Here is a 17,680-nt window from a genome sequence, read left to right as displayed (position 1 = left end):
GGCTAAAAAAAAAAAAAAAATCCTGGCATTTCCAGTCTGACGATGGCATCAGCGCCCAGTCAAAACGGCAGGAAGGTTTCCACTGAGCACGCGAGAAGATTTCACTTTCAAAGCAGTTAAAGCCAACAAAGAGAAACAAACGCAGCGGAGTTAAGAACATCCCGGGAATGGTCGGTCTATCGAAAGTTGCTAATCAATGGAAAAAGTAGATATAAATCAAACATGAATCTTGCTTGGATGTAAACAAGCCCAAAATCACATGAGCACGAAGCCACTCCAAACAGGAAGTTGCGTGTCAAAGTTCAAACGCTGCAACCAAAAAAAAAAAAAAGAGCGCGCACACACACACACACACACACACACACACACACACACACACACACACACGGAGGCACTTTACTGCCTTTTCCTTTCGTGACACGGCACACGATCCCACCAGAATATACACTGCTTTCCAACTCTGCCATCTACTGTACGAGTAAAAGTAAAGTAGAAAACACAGCCAGGTGGCGATCAAAGCAGCAATGTCGAATGAAATGAATACGCTGATCATTCATACGCGACTAAATAACAGACCGAATGGGGCGGAAAAGATGATGGCACAATTCATGAACGGATCGGCACACTGTTAGCGAATTTCTAACATGGTTTTTGTTTCATACATGTCCCACCGAGCCTGGCTGATTATAAAACCGTCCGCCAACAACAAAATCGCACTTAAGCACACAAATGTTTCGCTTTGTACATCGTTTGTTTGCCACAAGTTTCAGGATACATTCATCTAACCCATCTCTTGATGCGACGAAGATCATCATCCGCTCACGCAAGAAAAGGAAATAAATATGATTTTTTTTTTTTTGTTTTGTTTGTTTTAACACTGAGGCGTGGGCGTGTGACTCAAACGCCCAGTTTGTTGGCGATGGTCATGACTACTTTGAGGATGGGCATGAAGGCAGAGATCTCACTGAAGTTGCTGCTGCTCACCACCAGGGTGTGGACCTCCAGGCCGCGCTGGTAGTGCTGGCTGGCCACGCAGCGGCCGATCTCGTGCAGGCCATTCAGTATGTTGGGCGAGAGCTGAGGAGAGGGCGCCGATGCACAAGACAAGCGATGCCGTCCGTTAAGAGCGCAAGAAGATGACTGACGATGACGAAAGTCCCGTTGATGAAATGGGAAATCAAGTGGCGACATGGCCGACGGCGTCAAAAATATCCCGTGGGTTGAAGGTTAAGTGAATATTCTTTCAATGCTTGTCATCATAAAATCAATTTCATTTTAAGATTCACTGTTATTTAGAATCGGGTTGTAGTATGTTAGGATAGGATGAAATCCAAACATGCGCACCAGAGTCTGAGGCTCAGAAAACAGAACTGCCTATGAAATATTGTTTTTGAGAAATATGTCAACATGTGACAAGTTGCTGAAAACATGCAGAGGTATTACCTCACCCTGTGTGTTAGAGGTATTTTCAGTATTGCATTTTTTTTTTTTTTTTGTGTGTTATCAGTGGTTAAAATGTTTGCAAACCTCACTTTTAAATGGATATCTTCATGCATGTTTTTGATTTCTGGTAAACCTTAATGCCACTGCATGATGGTTGCTGCCCCCAAATACAATTCAACGTAAGCATTGCTCCACGAGTGGCAAGATTTCACATTGGTTCTCGGTTAATGCGGGCTTATCACTAATTAGGACAAAGCCAATTTTGTAAAATGATATTAGTGGACAACATGGCATTGAACAATTCCTTACCGACTGCTCCCTCAGCTTGTCATACAGGCATCCCAAACGCTTGGCTGCGTCATCGAGCTTCCTTTTGGTTTGCTGTCAAGTAAGGAATTGAATAAATACAATGGCAGATTGACTTATGGGCTTACGCATTCAAATGACTCAATTAACTTAAGCATTAAATAATTTCCCCCTCCACTGGAATGAATTAACGCCCCCGCCCCCACACACACACACAAAAAAGAAGCACTATTTATTACACTTACACCATAATAAAAGCAAAAGTGTAGTTACTGTACATAGTCGGATTCATGTGGTGGATGTATCCTTTAAGGGGTGTGGTCGACCGAGTGAGTTCTGTCAGGATAATTTTGTGGACTCACCGGGTCTCCTGCTGCGAGCTGGCAGCGCTGCACTAGGCTGTCGAAGGTGGATTTGAGCACCATGTGCTCGGCGGGGATCTCCTTCTGCTCCACCCGCTCTGCCGGGAGCTGCTGGAGGAGCTGAGGGTGGATGCAAACGCAGGATGAGATGGAATCTGCGTGGTTGCTTGTGATATGCTGCAGGGCACTTTGTCAGACACTGACCTGCATGTTGGGCTCCTGGGGGGCTCCCGGGGGCACCTGGGTGTTGTTATGCTGCTGAGGGGCCTCCACTGGGAAACCCATCACAGGTGCGGTGATGGGGGCGGGTGGAGTGTAGTTATCAGGAACCTGTTTCACACATGTAACTATTAAACCTGTAATGTCCATCTGGAATTTTTCGTCTGTGTGTTAGTGGTGTAAAAGTTAACACTGGACAGCCCCCCCGACATGGGTTTATACATTTATGGGATTTCTGTGCAAAACGAGGCTTTTGAGACAAACTAAGTGTACCTTCTTCTTTCTGGGTCCACTTCGTACCGCTGGTGGATCATTCCAGCCTTCTTGGGACACTAAACCAGAGACAACAATGAAAATTTGTATGTTGAGCGAAAGAATAATTTGTTAAATACAGTGAAAAAAAATTACAAGCAATAAAGAAACAATTAAGCTGGCAAGATCTGTTTGTCCAAATGCTTGATAATCACCCAAGAGCAATCAAGCAGATGCTTTAGAATGTTTGAATTCACACAATAAGGTCGCATTGTTGCAATATTCCAGCAGCAAAAGCAAGAGGCAGCAAACATACGATACGTGTCCAGAAAAATAGAGCTTTCATTTCAATGCCAAAGTCAAGAAAAATAAGTTAATTATAGCAAATTGTCAGATGTGTTTCTATTTTTCTGGCTTTCATTGAACTCTTATTGCTAACACTGTCACCTTGAGGGTCAGACTGGGTATTCAGCCAAGGAAAGAATCCTGCAAGTCACATGAGGAGGACAGCTGAGTGTAACGTAACCATCTCTAATGATGCGCACATGATGCCAGAAGATGTGAGAGAAGAGAAAGACGGAAGCTAAAGAGAGAGAAAGAGAGTTGGCGCCAACCTGCGGGAGGAGGAGCAACAGCTGAAGCCGCAAAGGGCTTTGCAGCAGGAGCTCCTGGGCCCCCTTGTGGATAACCTGATCCAAGCGGGGCATAGGGGCCAGTTGCCATGGGGAGCCGAGGCCCCTGACTGTGGAGCCCTCCAGGGTATATGGGGACGGGGGCTCCGGGCTGGGAGCTAGATGGCATGGGGCCTGATGACAAGGAGGTAGATGGCATGAAGCTCGTCGGTGGAATACCGGGGCTGGGCATTGGGGGGAGGCCCCCTTGGGCCGACGACGAGTGTTGCAGCGGAGGTCCTGACAAGTTAGCGGCTGGCATAGTGGGGCCTGGAGGAGAGAAGGCTGAGGGTCCACTCATGGGGGATGGCTGGAATGGCTGATGAGGAACAAAACCTTGAAGACACAAATGAATTCAAACATATCAAATTCAAGATGTGACAGACGAATTAACCTCTGGCCATACCTGGAGTTGGATGCTGCGGGTACGGAGGCCTCATGGTTGGGGGCGGCAGCCCATGAGATGAAGGGGGCAAGCCTGGGCCAGAACTACTAGGAGCAACTTGAGGCTGAAATAGAGCTGATGTCGGCATGGGAGGCTGCCGCTGCTGGTGCTGGTGATGAGCGGCAGGAGGGGCCTGGTACTGATCCTTAGTTTGAGAAAGAGAACAATACGTAATGTAGTGCCGTCTACCCTGAAGAGGCATATGTTGCGGGGAAGCAGATGATGAAGTGTGACACAGTGATGGAGCAAATCCATACCATGATTTGTGCTTTCTGTGTAGGAGTGTGAGATGCAGCAATGGGCTTGGCTGTGCTTGGAGGCTGCTGTGGGCTGGCAGCCTCTCCCTGAGCATGGAACAGTCTGTTTCTCAGCATGGTGAGTCCAGGCTGAGGAGACAAGACACACACTCAAATCAGAAACCAAGTCGATTTTTACTTGGTGAGGGAACGAGGACAAAACCTCACTTGATTGGAATTGTCAGGCAGGTAGGCCATGGCAGTGGCCAGGCTGCCCTCTGCAGCCAGGATGCCGGCGTAGCACGTCAGCTTCTCTGCCAAGACGGGGCTCTGCACCGCCACCTCGCTGTTGCGGAGGCGTTCGATGGACTTGCGCAGCATCATGACTTTCTCCACCAGATCCTGAGAAAAATAGGACAAAATGGGAATTGTAATGTTTTATTTGAGATGCTAACAAAGTATTGACTAGATATACTGATAATATTTTAAATGAATCAATGAACTAAAAATTGTTTCCAGAGTTTGAATGACAAAAAGCATTTTTTTCCCCTTCTACATCCATTCAGAGCCTTGAACAAACTTTTTTTTTCTTTACCTCCAGGCCGAGAGGAGATGAGCAGTCCCTGTGCAAGGCCCAACACTCCACAAGTCTCTCAATGTTTCCGGAGCAGATGTAACACAAGCACGCCTGCAGGCAGCGTTTCTCCAGCCCTCCTCGCTCCAAGCGGCCTCCCAGGATATCTAGCCCAACATACAGTATTACGCAACGTCTCGAACGCAAGACGCTCTTCTTGTGAAAGTTGCGTAATCTTACCGCACAGCTGGGCAAATTCTTCGGGGTGAGCGTAGGTAAGGAGAGCGGCGAGCGCCTCCTTCCAGTTGTCCAGCTCACAGCTTTGCACGATGTCTCTCCAGTTCTGCGTCACCACTGACGAAATAAGCTACAGAAAAATAATACTTTCATTAAAACTTGCCCCTCTTCTTTTTTTTTTTTTTTTGCGTGTTTAGACGAAATGTGGTTTCTGCCCTGATTTCATTTCATGTCTCCCAACCTTGGAGCAGAGACACATTTTACCGAAGAAAAATCTGACAATGCCTCACCATGGAGATGCTGTTCTTCTGCTTGCTCAGGTACTTCTGCTGCGTCTTCTTGAGCAGCTCCTCCCCACCACTGATGGACAGCAGGATGGCTTCGGCGTAGCGGCCGTCGCTCAAGCACAAATCCACTGCGCCCTCAAAGTTACCCACCAGCAGTGCCTGGCTTATCAAACCGTCTGTATCTAATGAAGAACGTTCCTCGTCAGCCACGCGGCGCTCAATTGCTGCGGTCAAAAGATTTGCTTGGGCTTACCGCATGAAACGGGGATCTGAAAGTTAGGGATTTCGTTCCTATTCTGGCTGAAAAAGTCAGCGGGTGAAACGGAGCCTGATGTCCTGACTTCGCCATCGGCTTCTTCAGACCGCTGAGGACAAAACAGGAATGGCGAAAACATAAGAAGGGAGTTTTATTACTCTATTCTATAACTCTGTGGTTCAAGTCCAAAGAATTATTCTGAATTTTTGGAGGTTCCATTGAATGGGTTACAGACCTCGGTGGAGAGCTGCAGCATCTTTTTAGCCAGGTCCTCAGCATCCACGGCGTGTCCATTGGGCTGAAAAGTCTTCCCCAAGCATTTAGAAATCTGTTGGGATATAAAAGTAGTATGCATTCTTATCAACTGTGTTGTGGTATTATGTGGTTTAAATACTGGCCTCCATCATTGCAGGGTGTTGTTTTTGGAATTTGGAGGCTTTTTAAAAATAGAATCCCAGTTTGGAATAAGGCAGGACAAAAACTCTGAATACTTTCCATGCACTGTATACGGGGGCATGTCTCATAATACCTTTTTCTCCAGTTCATCTTTGCTGAAACCCAAAAGCCGCAGAAATTTGATGCGTGCCTCATCTTCAAAATTCACCTGTCAAAACACGCCCACACGCAAATGAGTAAAGTAGCTTCAAAAAAGTAACATATGAGTGATGTCTCCACATAGTGAGAACATGCACGCCCTACCAGAAGGAACTTCCATATGTCCTGCTCAGCCTCTGACTTAGCGCTCTGGATCTTGGCCTGGCAGTAGCTGTTGAAGGAACCAGACTGCAGTGCCACCTGCAGCTCCCTGGAGCGCTGCAGGAACTCAGTCTCCGTGGTGACCTGGCTGACAAACACCTGCATGGGGACGGGCTGGGGGCTCTGCACGGGGGCCATCTTGGGATTCTCAAACGTGATCAGCTTGCCGCCAAACTGATGTGAAACAAACCATGACTCAGGAGCGACAATGACACGCAACTTTCCACTCGGGGAGCTTTTCCACTTACGGCAAAGGAAGCTCCCACTGGCCTGCGCACCCACTTGGGTGGCTTCTTCAGAGGGGGAACTATGGTGTCCTGCACTGTAGGCTGAGGAACCTGCAGGGGAGGGAGCACCTGCCCTGTACCGAAGGGATCCATTGTATCAAATGAGGATGATATCTGGGAAAGAGGAAAAAAATGATAAAAGGAGGGATACTATGCTATTCTTCCCCACAATTTCTTGACGTTTAAGATAATATAGAAAGGCACACTTTCTGGGATGGAGCCTTCTACCTTATCAGCAGTACTTTGCTGCTGAGCCTTTAAGCTTCCACCCATCACGGAGTAAACTGTGATTTTGCCATCAAACGAGGCCGCCGAGAGCAGAGCAGGATTCCTGGGACACCACTGGACGTCGAAACACCACTGGTTTGTCGTGGGAAGCTCGTAGATGACCTATCAAAAAAATAAAAAATAAAAATAACAATAATTCCATTTGTCCTAATTAACAAGGCAGGAAAATATTGCCATACCTCTGCAGTGTTTGGATTCCAGCAGAGGATGCGGTTGTCCTTGGCGCTGCTCAGCAAGAGCTCAGAGTCAGCCTGACTCCAGGAGACTGACAAAATCCCCCTTTAGGAAGACAATGGCAACAACGCATTTAGTCTTTTGAATAAATAAAACAAATAACTAAATAAATGATCTATTTTAGGCTGACCGCGTGTGATTCTCAAGCACTTTAAGAGGAGACGTGGCAAAGCGGAGGTCCCACATCTGGATGATGGGTAGGCGGTCGTCCTCGGAGGCCAGCACCAACTGAGTGGCCACCTCGGGGTGCCACACCATCCCGGAACAGTGCATCTGGACACGTGACAAATTTTCAATTTTGAAGTGGTTCGCTGCGCCAAGCTTTCAAATCCAAAGGGCCTACAAACCCGGTTGCTGTGGTCGCTGATCTTGATGATGGGCTCATTCTTTCTCAGGTCCCACACGACGGCTTTGCCGCTGGGGTTGGCCGAGGCCAGGATGTGCTGCACTTGCCGGTTCCACGACACCACACTGATGTCCTCCGCAGGCTGGAAAGTGAAGAAGAGGTTACATGGGCATGGGCTACCAGTAAGCAAAGTTTATGTGCAGCATAACGGTAAATGTCGCTTCATTTGGGCTTTGCTTATAACTGGGCTCCATTGACCCTGAGTCAATTAGTAAAATGTGGAAACAGGTGGAGTCAGTAAAAATGAGGACATTCTTTTAAAAAGTTTCAATTCATTTAAATGCTTGCAAAAATGTTTTCACCTGCGCTTTTGCTCCTGGTGTCATCGGACTGCTGAAGTTGTTGAGATCCCAAATATATATCTCGGAATCATTCGCTCCAGATGCAAGGAGATTGCTCTGTGGGATAACAGAAGGAACATTATGTTCATAGAGTAACATCAAAAGACCTTTTTTCGAGACACGCATTGCTGTATTTGGTGGCAAAACACACCTGGAAAGGGTTGAAGTCAAGTGCTCGCACAGGTCCTGTGTGCTTGTCGCACTGTCCCACTATGGCTTCAGCTCCGGAGTTCACAATCGCCTCTGGGTTATAAACTGTTAGTGTGCCATTCTCGCTGCCTGCGACCAGTCTCCCTCCCGTGGCATCCTCACCCATCCCAAAGTTAACCCACACCAGACTGTGTAATCTGTGGAGAGTTGTACAGTAACACATATTTTAATTTAGAACATATTCCCCCAGAAATAAAAGTTTCCTGTTATTACAGTTCACCTGTTGGTGGTGCACAGTGACCCTCTCAGTTTCATGTCTAAAGAGGGGTCAGCAAAATCCAGTTCAAATATCTCTAGAGCCGCCGTTGTGTTGAACGAGGCGTCAAGCTGCTGCGCCGACGTGCCTGTTGAAGAGAAATCACAGCGTGCCCAGTTAACAAGCACAATACAGACAATGCAGTCGCTTATTCTTAAAGACTGTGTTCAAGTACCTAATGCCAAGCAGATAGGATGGTGTCCGGCTGGACTCCATGCCTGCTGGGCGGTCCTCTGGATCTCCTTCAGCCTCATCTTCCTTTACCTTTAAACACACTGCAGAAATATGGGCTTAGTTGTAAATAAATATATATTGCACAGACTGTTCACGTTTAAACAGAGAAAATAAAATACATCATACAGGACATACAGGAAAACAAAAAAAATGATACAAGTGGGTCTTATGCGAATGGCCACTTTTGTGTTGATCAAATAACATGGCCTTATGTGATTTTTAAATGCCATTACGTTAAAACTCCGCATTTATCCGAACACATTATGCTAGTGGCTACTGAACTTTGCCACAATTTCATGATTCATCCGGCTCACGCCTACTCTTGACAGATAGAGGCTAATCCTTGTACATGCGGACAAACTTGCGAGTCATTTTAATAGCCGCAAAAGATGATAAGCAAGCCATAAGTCGTGCTAGTGAGCGCCTTTCAATCAGTGAACAGGAAACGGAGCGCAAAGCCGCCTCGCCGCGCGGCTAATCAAACCCTCGTTTGGGTAAAGTCCGAGTAAATCCAAGCTAGCGGTTAGCATTAGCTTCGCACACGAGTAGTAGCTGAAAAGGGCCGTCATTATCTGAAGCAAGCGACACACATTTCAAAATTAATTGTTAAACCAAATGCACAACGCGGTGGTTACTTTTGCTACGAGCTAGCGACGTCGCCGAATCCATTTTCCCACGCTAAACCTAAGCCGGCTATGCGGCTAACGACAAGCCAAGCTAAGCAGCCAACACCCTTGTTGCTAAATTTCGCACGAAAAATAAGCGACGCGCGCCCCTAAAACTTTAAACACAGCAAACAAAAGACATTGATAATTCATGCGACTATCACCTACAACAGTCTGAATGCCAGCCGGACAGCCCACAAGCACTGAGCGGACGATGGCCGCAGCCGAGCTAATCGTTTAGCCGCCGACGGCCGGAGTACGACCCGAGTGTTGTCGTGTTGTCACTCAGCTACGGTGGCCGAGAGTGGAGCATTTTGTAACCTGCACGTAAAACCGAAACGCAAATATTTTGGCAGCCACATTTACGCTCCTGAAATAAAGTTTCCCCACATTACATTACTATATTCATCATCCCAGTATGACTAACAACGTGTTAAAATAATGACACGACTAATTGTGAAGGCTGGTAGACGTTTTTATTCTTGACAGAAATATATATATACATGGAGAAGAGGATGATATCATTTAGATTTCATAATTCTTGACTTCTTCCAGCTCTTTATTAGGATCTCCCCCTTTCTCCAAGTACAGGTTGTTGTAGGGATACTGTTTGGGTGCCTGGAATGGTGAGAAATAGATACATAATTAAATATACTTAAAATGCCAGAAATTAGGTTACACTGTTAGTCTAATAGTATAATTGCCAAAAGCATTTTTAGACTTTTCAGAAAACAAGCCAAACAACAATTTGAATAAATAATAGTCCTGTTTCTTTGATGGATGCTTTAGGATTCACATCAGAGTGACTCGGATTACTGGAGAGAACACACACACACACGCACGCACGCACGCACACACACACACACACACTTAGTAAAAACTGTGTTTTAGCAAGCAGTTTTTTAAATGGATATGGTGTCAATTAATTTAAAAATGACTTAGGCAATTATGCTGACAATACAGTTATTGTCTAATTGTATGACGATGAAACAACAACAAAAGTAAAATAAAGATACAAAAAAAAATCAAATAAAAGATCTCCAAAAAAGACAAACAATTTACAAGAAAACATTTTAATGCTAAATAATAAAGCTGCAAAATTACAATACACTTATGTTCATGAAGTGCCTCCAAGTGCTTGTGATAAAATTTTGAAACCGAAATTTTTTTTAAGCAGGAATACAATTTTATTACTGTAAAAAAGTGACTATTTTCAAAAATTTTCTTTGCCGTTATATCCTTTCAAAAACATTTATTGTCTAACTGCTGTGGTTTATACTTACAACAGGCTGATAACAAGGGAATTTCTCTCCAAGGTAGAACATGAACAACATGAAGCCAATGAAGCCAAACAGCTGTTTGCACATGCTATTCCAGGACAAAGGAGTGGGAGATGTATCCACGCGGTTCCTGATGTACATGTCAAAATCCCAGTGAATCTAGGAACAAATATATATTTTAAAAATACTGAAAAAAATATGACTGACTGACACAAACAACTTCCTATTGGAGGGACAAAATGTTGTTCATCATCTATTTTGCTTTTTACCGGCTCGCCCCAATTCCTCCTCAGGTCTGGGGGGTCCCATTGATACCAGGGGGCCCTCTCATGCTGGGATCGGTCAGGAAGTTTGGGATAATCACCATAGCTGCAAGAAACAGACCCATGAAAGGTGTCAGAATTTCAAATAAGAAATGCATTGGTGATTGTTGGTTTCCTTTTCCAATTGCAAGTATAGTATAGTAAGTATGCAGTAAAATACTACCATTAAAAATACATTTAACAAATTTAAATTATTATTACAGTCAAGCTTACCCCTCTCCTTTGTCTGGATAGGGCTCATAGTCCTCAACCCTCATGTTGTACTTCTTTGCTGCCGCAGCTCTCTCTTCTGGAGTCTTGGGGTACGCGCCAGGAAGATCAGCCTTTGAGGTACCAGATGCTGAAGAAATAAAAATAAAATGCATTGCACATACGAGCAAACGATTGAAGACACACTAACGGTAACAGCAAGTGCCATTCCTCACCATCAGATGACGCTAAACACTTAGCTCAACCTAAAGTTAGCATGTCAAGGTTACGTTAATTTGGGTCTCCAAACAGAGCACACAACGCGTTTATTTGAAAACGCTCATCAAATACACATGACTTTATCCACCAGCTAAACTCACCTGCCCTAGCTCCAGAAAAAAGAGCTGAAATTCCGGACCCTTGCCCCTTTGAAAGAGCTCGAGCCCACCGTCGGAAGCCAACGACGGCCATGTTTATTGTTCAATGCAGACTGCCATGGAAGAAAATGCGCATGCGTGAGCCTGAAGTACGGGTGTCCATGAGAAACAAAATTAAATGGACGACAAAGTTTAATGTGAGTTTTTAAAAATGTATATTAATTTAAGAGATTTGAGACTCACTGTAATTTTTCGCGTATTTCAGTGTCATATGGGTTCACATCGTTGTTTGATATTGATTTGTTATATACATATACTGTATGTATGTATGTATGTATGTATGTATGTATGTATGCATGTATGTATGTATGTATGTATGTATGTATGTATGTATGTATGTATGTATGTATGTATGTATGTATGTATGCAGTACATATATGGTTAGCCTGTTTTAACCATTTCAGTTAAATATATCAAACTTCCAACATGAATAATTGGGATCCATTAGGATCAATTGTCTTGCTATATTTGCTGAGTAATACTGAAAGAAAGCATCACTTTTCATTGATTCATCCATATTTAATAGCATTAATTGTATTGGTGGCGGAGAGGAATTTGCTCTCAGAGTGAATGCACTGTTGCTCCGAGTTCTGTTCCTCTTCCTCATCAGGTCCAGCTCAGGGGCACATGTGCTTTTACCGAGGGACCATCACACTGCCACCACTGATCAACTGACAAGAGTCGGTTACAGAAGTTCGACGATGTCCTTCTCAACTTTGTCAATGGGGCAGTGAAGTTCATACCTGCGGAAAAGTGAAAGCATTGTTGTGAAAATTGTATGCCTAATACATAGCCTATTAAAAAATATATATTTATATTGGACCAAAAAAGTCATTTGGGGCCTCGACCTAAAGTTTCAGAAATTAAGATGGTTGACAACTTTACCTGCTGAAGGGTCTGCCATCTGCAGTGATTAGAAACTTTTCAAAATTCCATCGGATATCATTGACTGTGATTGGTGACCAGTAGAACTTCTTTATGTCGCCAATGACAGGATTTACAAAGGTCAACGATTCCTGTGAGATGACATGACAAATGAGAAAAGCTGCCATTTTACAATAAATTTATTCATATACCTTCAAGTAAGTGAACAGCGGCTCCTCATTGACTCCATTCACCTCTACCTTACCAAAGACGGGAAACTTGGGCACAAATCCCCCTCCGGGTCTCACGTACTTAAGGATGTTTAAGGTTTCATTATTCACCTCTAAAAAGAAAAAAAAACACAAATAAAAGAGAGATGTGCTAGTGAGGAGGACATTATAAGGGCTAAAAGGCACCCTGATCATAACTGATACAAAAGGATCCAATAGAATGAGTCAACTTACCAGGGGACTGAAGGCCAAACTGGTTGCACGAGAAGGCCAGCACGGTGAAATTGAGGTCACCGAACATTTCCATGAGTGCATTCAGTCGATGGTACTAAAGAACAAAGTTGAACAGAAGAGAATAGTACACATAAAACATTTTAAGGAAATGTGTCACCAAAAAAAATCATGGACAAAGGTTTTGAAATTAGGTTTTCTATCGAGGTCATCGCCTCTGATAGTGCGGCTCACCACGAGTAAAAACAGAAATGTCCCTATGATAGCCAAATGGTGCTGGGAAGATTGGTGCAGAATTTACCTCCTCTATAGTTGACCCTCAGAAGGTGGCCACGTTGACGACAAGAAGCACCTTACCGCGGAAGTCGCCCAGCGGCACCGTCACTCCGTCCAGGGTCTCAGCAGAGAAATCATAGATCGATTTATTTGCCATGTTCCTATTTTAGCTAATGCAAACGTTTCGCTCGCACACACCGGCCCAAGAGTGAGCCGTTCGCTGTGGCACTCTATCCTTGCCATTCACTGAAACAAACACGGGTCAGCAATTGTTCGGCGTGACTGAATGCATTGTTGTTGTGGGCAGAGGTGAGCAAGTCAGACATTGGTCATTTGTTCAGGAATAGGACGCTAACATCTGCAAACCATATCAAAAGAAATGGAGACTCCATTGGAGAATTAAAATCCATTCTACTCACACAGCTAATGGATATTGTGACAGCGAGTTCAAAATAACCTATTCAATTTTCCTAATTTGTTAATAATATTAAAAACATCTTACGGGAACAACCAACCTCTTGGCCTACCCTCATTGATGTACTGTGATGTCACCAGCACAACATGGAAAGCTGTTGCTTATTGGCATGAGAATGCAAAAGCTAAGTTCCATCTAGAATGATAAATAACAACCATGTCTTTGTGCATGCATAGTTCACTGTCTGTTACTGTATGTTGTACGATTATAGTTTTCTGTTGCAATGAGCCTTTGTAACCACATCACGGCGCTGCTGCATTGTAATCTTCGTTGAACCCACTAATCAGGGTTGACCCAAACTCTTCTGTGACCACCAAGGATAATTTAATTCAGCACGTCACCTCTGCACGACAAACTACTGAAACAAGAGTTATTTATCAGTGCTAGACAGAACTTTGAAATTAATTGCGCTGACATGGCAGAATGCTGAGAATGAAGAATGCAGATTCTTGACTCTAAATTCTAGAGTTCCTCAAAAACTAACATGCATGTATTTGGAATGTGAAACCGGAGTACCTGGAAAACAACCGATGCAAACATGGAGGAATACACATAAAATTTCACACAGGAGCTGAGGCTCGAACCTAGGACCTTTAATCTATAAAGCAGTTGTGGCAACCACTTACTCACCTTATTGTCCCCTTAAAAAAAAAAAAAAAACTGAATTACTAAATGGGGCGGCCTGGTCAGATTCACTCAAACATACTAGATAGGTCAGCTTCCCCCCCACCCCCCTCTCTCCCTCTCTCTCTGCCCAAGTGTCATCTCTTAAGTGTACAACGTCACCACACATCACACCTCCAGCCCTTCCCCACCTCTTCTCCCCTTTCTCTTGCCACAGGGTGTGCTTTGTGATGGCAGCATTTACAGTGACATATTGCCACTGCCTCTCTTGCTGTCTCCCTCGATTTCTCAAGAAAAATATTGCATGAGGCCTTCGGGCGAGGCCCACTAAACCTCATTTTGTGTGCGTGTGTGTGTGTGCGTGTGCGTGTGTGTGTGTGTGTGTAGGAAGAGCAGAGGGGACGAACACAATCAGCAAACAATGCTTCTTGGCCGCTTGTCTTGGCTTGACGTTTTTACGCGTCCATTAAGTAAATTGTTATGCTTCATGTGTTGCCTCGCGCGTCAGTGCAACATCTGTGTGTAAAGGGCTTCTTCTCATAACAAGAGATTTCCTGTTTTGATGAAAGCGTGGCGCCAAGAACATCCAGCTTATGTATGATATGGCTCCAACTCGAAGGAACACACAGTTGAATTATCATGGACGGATGGACAAATTGAGTTCTGATTTATCTTTTTCCAATCGTTTGAGGAAGGAAAGGGAAATAGTTGGACACCCAAAAGTTGGACAAACTTGCCAAATCTTGTGTGCGGTCAGCAATCAGCTCAGTGAGTTTGGAGAGCGGGGGGTTTTCCAACTTTCTACACCAAACACCACCTCACAAGAATACTTAGCCCTTAGTAGCATAGTAGGCCAAAGCGTTCATGAAATACGGGCCACGTTTTATTCCTAAAAAGTACATTTTAAATACTTTTGTGATATTATCCGCTGTTTGAACATCAACACTTCATGCACTTCAATATAGGAAAATAAAAAATGCACTTAAATAATGATTCAACTAGAAATCTTTTTTGCATAAAATATGAATAAAATGAAAGTATGCCCTCTTGATGAGGATCTTGTGTTATTCCTCCACTGTCACATGCGTCTTTCTCAAGTTGGATCATTGACTACTTTCTTTGCAAATGTGACTATCTTTACAGGAGATTTGAGCAGTCACGCATCCAAAGTCGTTTAAATACACTCCAAAGAAGCTTAGGATTCTTAAACGTTCTTCCCACAAGTAAACACACACACACATGCGCCCACACACTCCCGTATTCACACACACCTCCTGCTGTTCCCTGGGTGAATCATATATGCAGATTGGCAAAGCTTTGAAGTGCACGAAATAGAATAGGAGATGTGTGTTATATAAACAGGAGGAGGAGGATTAGCGTCAAAACTTCATCCTCGTCTCGTCTGCCACTCTACCTTTTCCCACTCCTCAAAAAAGTGCACTTTACTTACACCCTTTTTCATGATGCTCATTTTTGCATGTGCAACACTTGGGTCGTTTTTCCCCCCTCTTTTGCCCCTGGAGCCTGCCTCAAAAAAGTATATGTAGGTCATGTGTCGTCGCCTTCTTTCATTCCGCCGTGCAGGAGAAGATGGAAGTGATGAAATCCTTCTGGAAGTGTCTCTACCCCACCTCTCTCTCTCTCTCTCTCTCTCTCTCTCTCTCTCTCTCTCTCTCTCTCTCTCTCTCTCTCTCTCTCTCTCTCTCTCTCTCTCTCTCGCCTGCACTACTTTTGCTTCCTGCCTGAATGAGACATTAAGAGGCTTTACCTGCCGTCCCAAGAAGACACTAAACATCTTCCTTTCTGCTCATACATTCTGTGCAGCGATGCAATGAGGAACCTGCCTCATTGCTGGCTTTTGCTGCCTCATTCGCTGGGTCCAAACTAATCAGGCTGCTTGCTTGGTTAGAGAGAGAGAGAGAGAAAGAGAGAGAGACAGAGAGATTATTTTTGGTCAGTGCGCACTGTTTTTTAGTCTTTGTAAAATGTTTTGGTGTTTCAAATTTTTTTTTGGCATGTGTGAGATTATTAGCTATGTGTGAGAGTTTTTTTAGGGTGAGTGTGAGAGTTTTAGCGAGCGTTATTCTTAAAACTTGAATATGCAGCGTGGCCTAAACACTCCTGAGGAAGCGCATAGGACTAAAGGAGTGAACTGAATTTGCATTCCGAATTTTAAATAAAAATTTTGACTTGTTCAAATCCCCCAAGGGAAAATTTAAGAATTGAATGATCAATAATATTAGCCGAAATAGAGGGGCGCAAAATCCAATTTTGCTTCATGCCTTTTTTTGCATGATTAACCCTGGAATGATGAATTCACTTGACATTCTTCTCTATTGGGGGGATAGTTGCGGGTGATAGGATGGATTATTATGGGATGCCGTATTGAGGGGTAAATAGAAGGGAAGTTGGTGCTCCCTTGCGTTGGGTGTCCTTGTGATATCTACAGTACACTGGGTGTGGGGTGGGTATGAGTGTGTTTGTGTGTAGAGTGCTGTGTTATGCACGGCTGACCACTAACACGATGTGACAGGGCAGAAATACCAGTACGGGGCACACTCGCCCACCCACTGTCTCTCTCTCTCTCTCTCACACACACACACACACACACACACACACACACACACACACACACACACACACACACACACACACACTATCCCCCCCTCTGTTGCGCTGCGGCCTCACCCGATTGGCTGTCTACTTCCGTCACTCCACATCTTCTGCTCGGAGACAGAACACTCCATATTCCCCCACCTCCTTCCTCTCCCCCCACACACCATACCCCCATTTTCTCTTCTCGCGTGGGGTACTAACGTGCACCCGAGAGTGACGTGGTAAGAAGTGGGACGCATTATGCAACATCCTGTTATGCAAGATTTTTTTTTTCCTTCATATCTTCATCCACCCAGCCTCTTGAGACTTCTTCTTTGCTTCCCCTCTTCCCCCCTTCCTTTCTGCTACAGTCAGTTGACATTTGGGGGCAGTCCCTGGTTCATCTTTGACCTCTGTATCTTTACAGTGCTAGCTGATTCTCAGATGAGAGGAGGGGGATTTTTAAACCATCTATCTTCTTTCTGTATTTAATATATTCACAGCAGAGAATGAGAGTTAAGTTTTTAAGCTGGCGGCGAGACTATCTGGTCAAAGCTGAGTGATGGTGCAACACTGTGGCTCATATTGCCATCTCTTATTAAGAAGCTTTGGCGATAAAAAAAAAGGTTTACTTTTATTACTTGCAGCCTCTTGTAGATTTTCCTATGCAAGAAGCCATATTGTTATTGCACTGCACAGTGGGATGAAAAACAGTCCATTCTCATGCAGTTGCATCAGTATGCGGTATTGTTGCATTTCGACCACATTACGATGAAATGTATCTCAGAAATTGTGCAAAAGTACACTGCAAAAAGAGTTGGGTCAAAAATAACCCAATTATGGGACAAAAAAGGAACAACTCCATTTGGGCCAATTGACCAATTAGCTAATTAATAGTTCTCTGATAGCGTTTCAACAAATAAAATGGGTCAAAAAAATGAACCAAACCACTGCTTGGGTCAATTTGACCCAATTGTCTGACAAAACAACCCAGACAATTGCATAACACAAAGTTGTCTTGTAGAACACAACACAAAGTTGTGTCTAATTGAACAAAGTAGCAGGCCGGTTTAATGTTTGTTAATGTTTGTTTTTTTGGATCAGCAGTTTCGTATCGCTGTATCGCTTTTACTGGCACTAAGCAAACTTTGAGGATGATAGTTAGCAACATGTCACACAAAAACTACAAAT

At 44.2% G+C, this 17,680-nt stretch overlaps 3 protein-coding genes across 3 annotated transcripts; all 3 read right to left on the bottom strand.

Moving 5' to 3' along the window:
* Window positions 1–736: 736 nt before the first annotated feature.
* sec31b (SEC31 homolog B, COPII coat complex component) lies at window positions 737–9,253 on the bottom strand. Its single transcript, XM_019881337.1, has 27 exons — window positions 9,134–9,253; window positions 8,242–8,341; window positions 8,031–8,154; window positions 7,752–7,947; window positions 7,562–7,657; window positions 7,201–7,341; window positions 6,984–7,126; window positions 6,799–6,898; window positions 6,560–6,721; window positions 6,293–6,445; window positions 5,988–6,218; window positions 5,818–5,892; window positions 5,524–5,616; window positions 5,286–5,397; window positions 5,036–5,214; window positions 4,749–4,875; window positions 4,530–4,675; window positions 4,163–4,336; window positions 3,956–4,084; window positions 3,660–3,843; window positions 3,197–3,589; window positions 3,030–3,068; window positions 2,604–2,662; window positions 2,316–2,441; window positions 2,112–2,231; window positions 1,753–1,824; window positions 737–1,077 (listed from the first exon to the last, which is right to left on the bottom strand). Exons 2-27 carry the CDS (start codon window positions 8,318–8,320, stop codon window positions 898–900), a joined length of 3,633 nt encoding a protein of 1,210 aa, XP_019736896.1. The 5' UTR covers window positions 8,321–8,341; window positions 9,134–9,253; the 3' UTR covers window positions 737–897.
* A 169-nt stretch (window positions 9,254–9,422) lies between these two features.
* On the bottom strand, window positions 9,423–11,273 carry ndufb8 (NADH:ubiquinone oxidoreductase subunit B8). Its single transcript, XM_019881345.1, has 5 exons — window positions 11,138–11,273; window positions 10,782–10,908; window positions 10,515–10,614; window positions 10,249–10,404; window positions 9,423–9,583 (listed from the first exon to the last, which is right to left on the bottom strand). The coding sequence occupies exons 1-5, from the start codon at window positions 11,226–11,228 to the stop codon at window positions 9,491–9,493; spliced, it is 567 nt and encodes a 188-aa protein (XP_019736904.1). The 5' UTR covers window positions 11,229–11,273; the 3' UTR covers window positions 9,423–9,490.
* A 380-nt stretch (window positions 11,274–11,653) lies between these two features.
* Window positions 11,654–12,990, bottom strand: gpx9 (glutathione peroxidase 9). Its single transcript, XM_019881088.1, has 5 exons — window positions 12,821–12,990; window positions 12,523–12,616; window positions 12,271–12,401; window positions 12,080–12,210; window positions 11,654–11,937 (listed from the first exon to the last, which is right to left on the bottom strand). Exons 2-5 carry the CDS (start codon window positions 12,593–12,595, stop codon window positions 11,880–11,882), a joined length of 393 nt encoding a protein of 130 aa, XP_019736647.1. The 5' UTR covers window positions 12,596–12,616; window positions 12,821–12,990; the 3' UTR covers window positions 11,654–11,879.
* Window positions 12,991–17,680: the final 4,690 nt, after the last annotated feature.

Source organism: Hippocampus comes, unplaced genomic scaffold (genome assembly GCF_001891065.2).
Source record: "Hippocampus comes isolate QL1 unplaced genomic scaffold, H_comes_QL1_v1.1 scaffold380, whole genome shotgun sequence".
Taxonomy (NCBI): domain Eukaryota; kingdom Metazoa; phylum Chordata; class Actinopteri; order Syngnathiformes; family Syngnathidae; genus Hippocampus; species Hippocampus comes.
The sequence above is the reverse complement of the archived record's forward strand: the minus strand, read 5'-3'. Positions and strand labels throughout refer to the sequence as shown.

Coding starts and splice junctions, on each gene's coding strand:
- sec31b (XM_019881337.1), bottom strand. CDS start 8,320: ATGAGGCTGAAGGAGATCCAGAGGACCGCCCAGCAGGCATGGAGTCCA. Junction 7,658..7,751: donor TTGACTTCAACCCTTTCCAG/GTGTGTTTTGCC, acceptor GTTATCCCACAG/AGCAATCTCCTTGCATCTGG. Junction 5,893..5,987: donor ACATATGGAAGTTCCTTCTG/GTAGGGCGTGCA, acceptor GTGTTTTGACAG/GTGAATTTTGAAGATGAGGC.
- ndufb8 (XM_019881345.1), bottom strand. CDS start 11,228: ATGGCCGTCGTTGGCTTCCGACGGTGGGCTCGAGCTCTTTCAAAGGGG. Junction 10,909..11,137: donor TTTTTCTGGAGCTAGGGCAG/GTGAGTTTAGCT, acceptor TTATTTCTTCAG/CATCTGGTACCTCAAAGGCT. Junction 10,405..10,514: donor GGAGGAATTGGGGCGAGCCG/GTAAAAAGCAAA, acceptor ATTTGTTCCTAG/ATTCACTGGGATTTTGACAT.
- gpx9 (XM_019881088.1), bottom strand. CDS start 12,595: ATGGAAATGTTCGGTGACCTCAATTTCACCGTGCTGGCCTTCTCGTGC. Junction 12,211..12,270: donor CGCTGTTCACTTACTTGAAG/GTATATGAATAA, acceptor GTCATCTCACAG/GAATCGTTGACCTTTGTAAA. Junction 11,938..12,079: donor GATGGCAGACCCTTCAGCAG/GTAAAGTTGTCA, acceptor ACTTTTCCGCAG/GTATGAACTTCACTGCCCCA.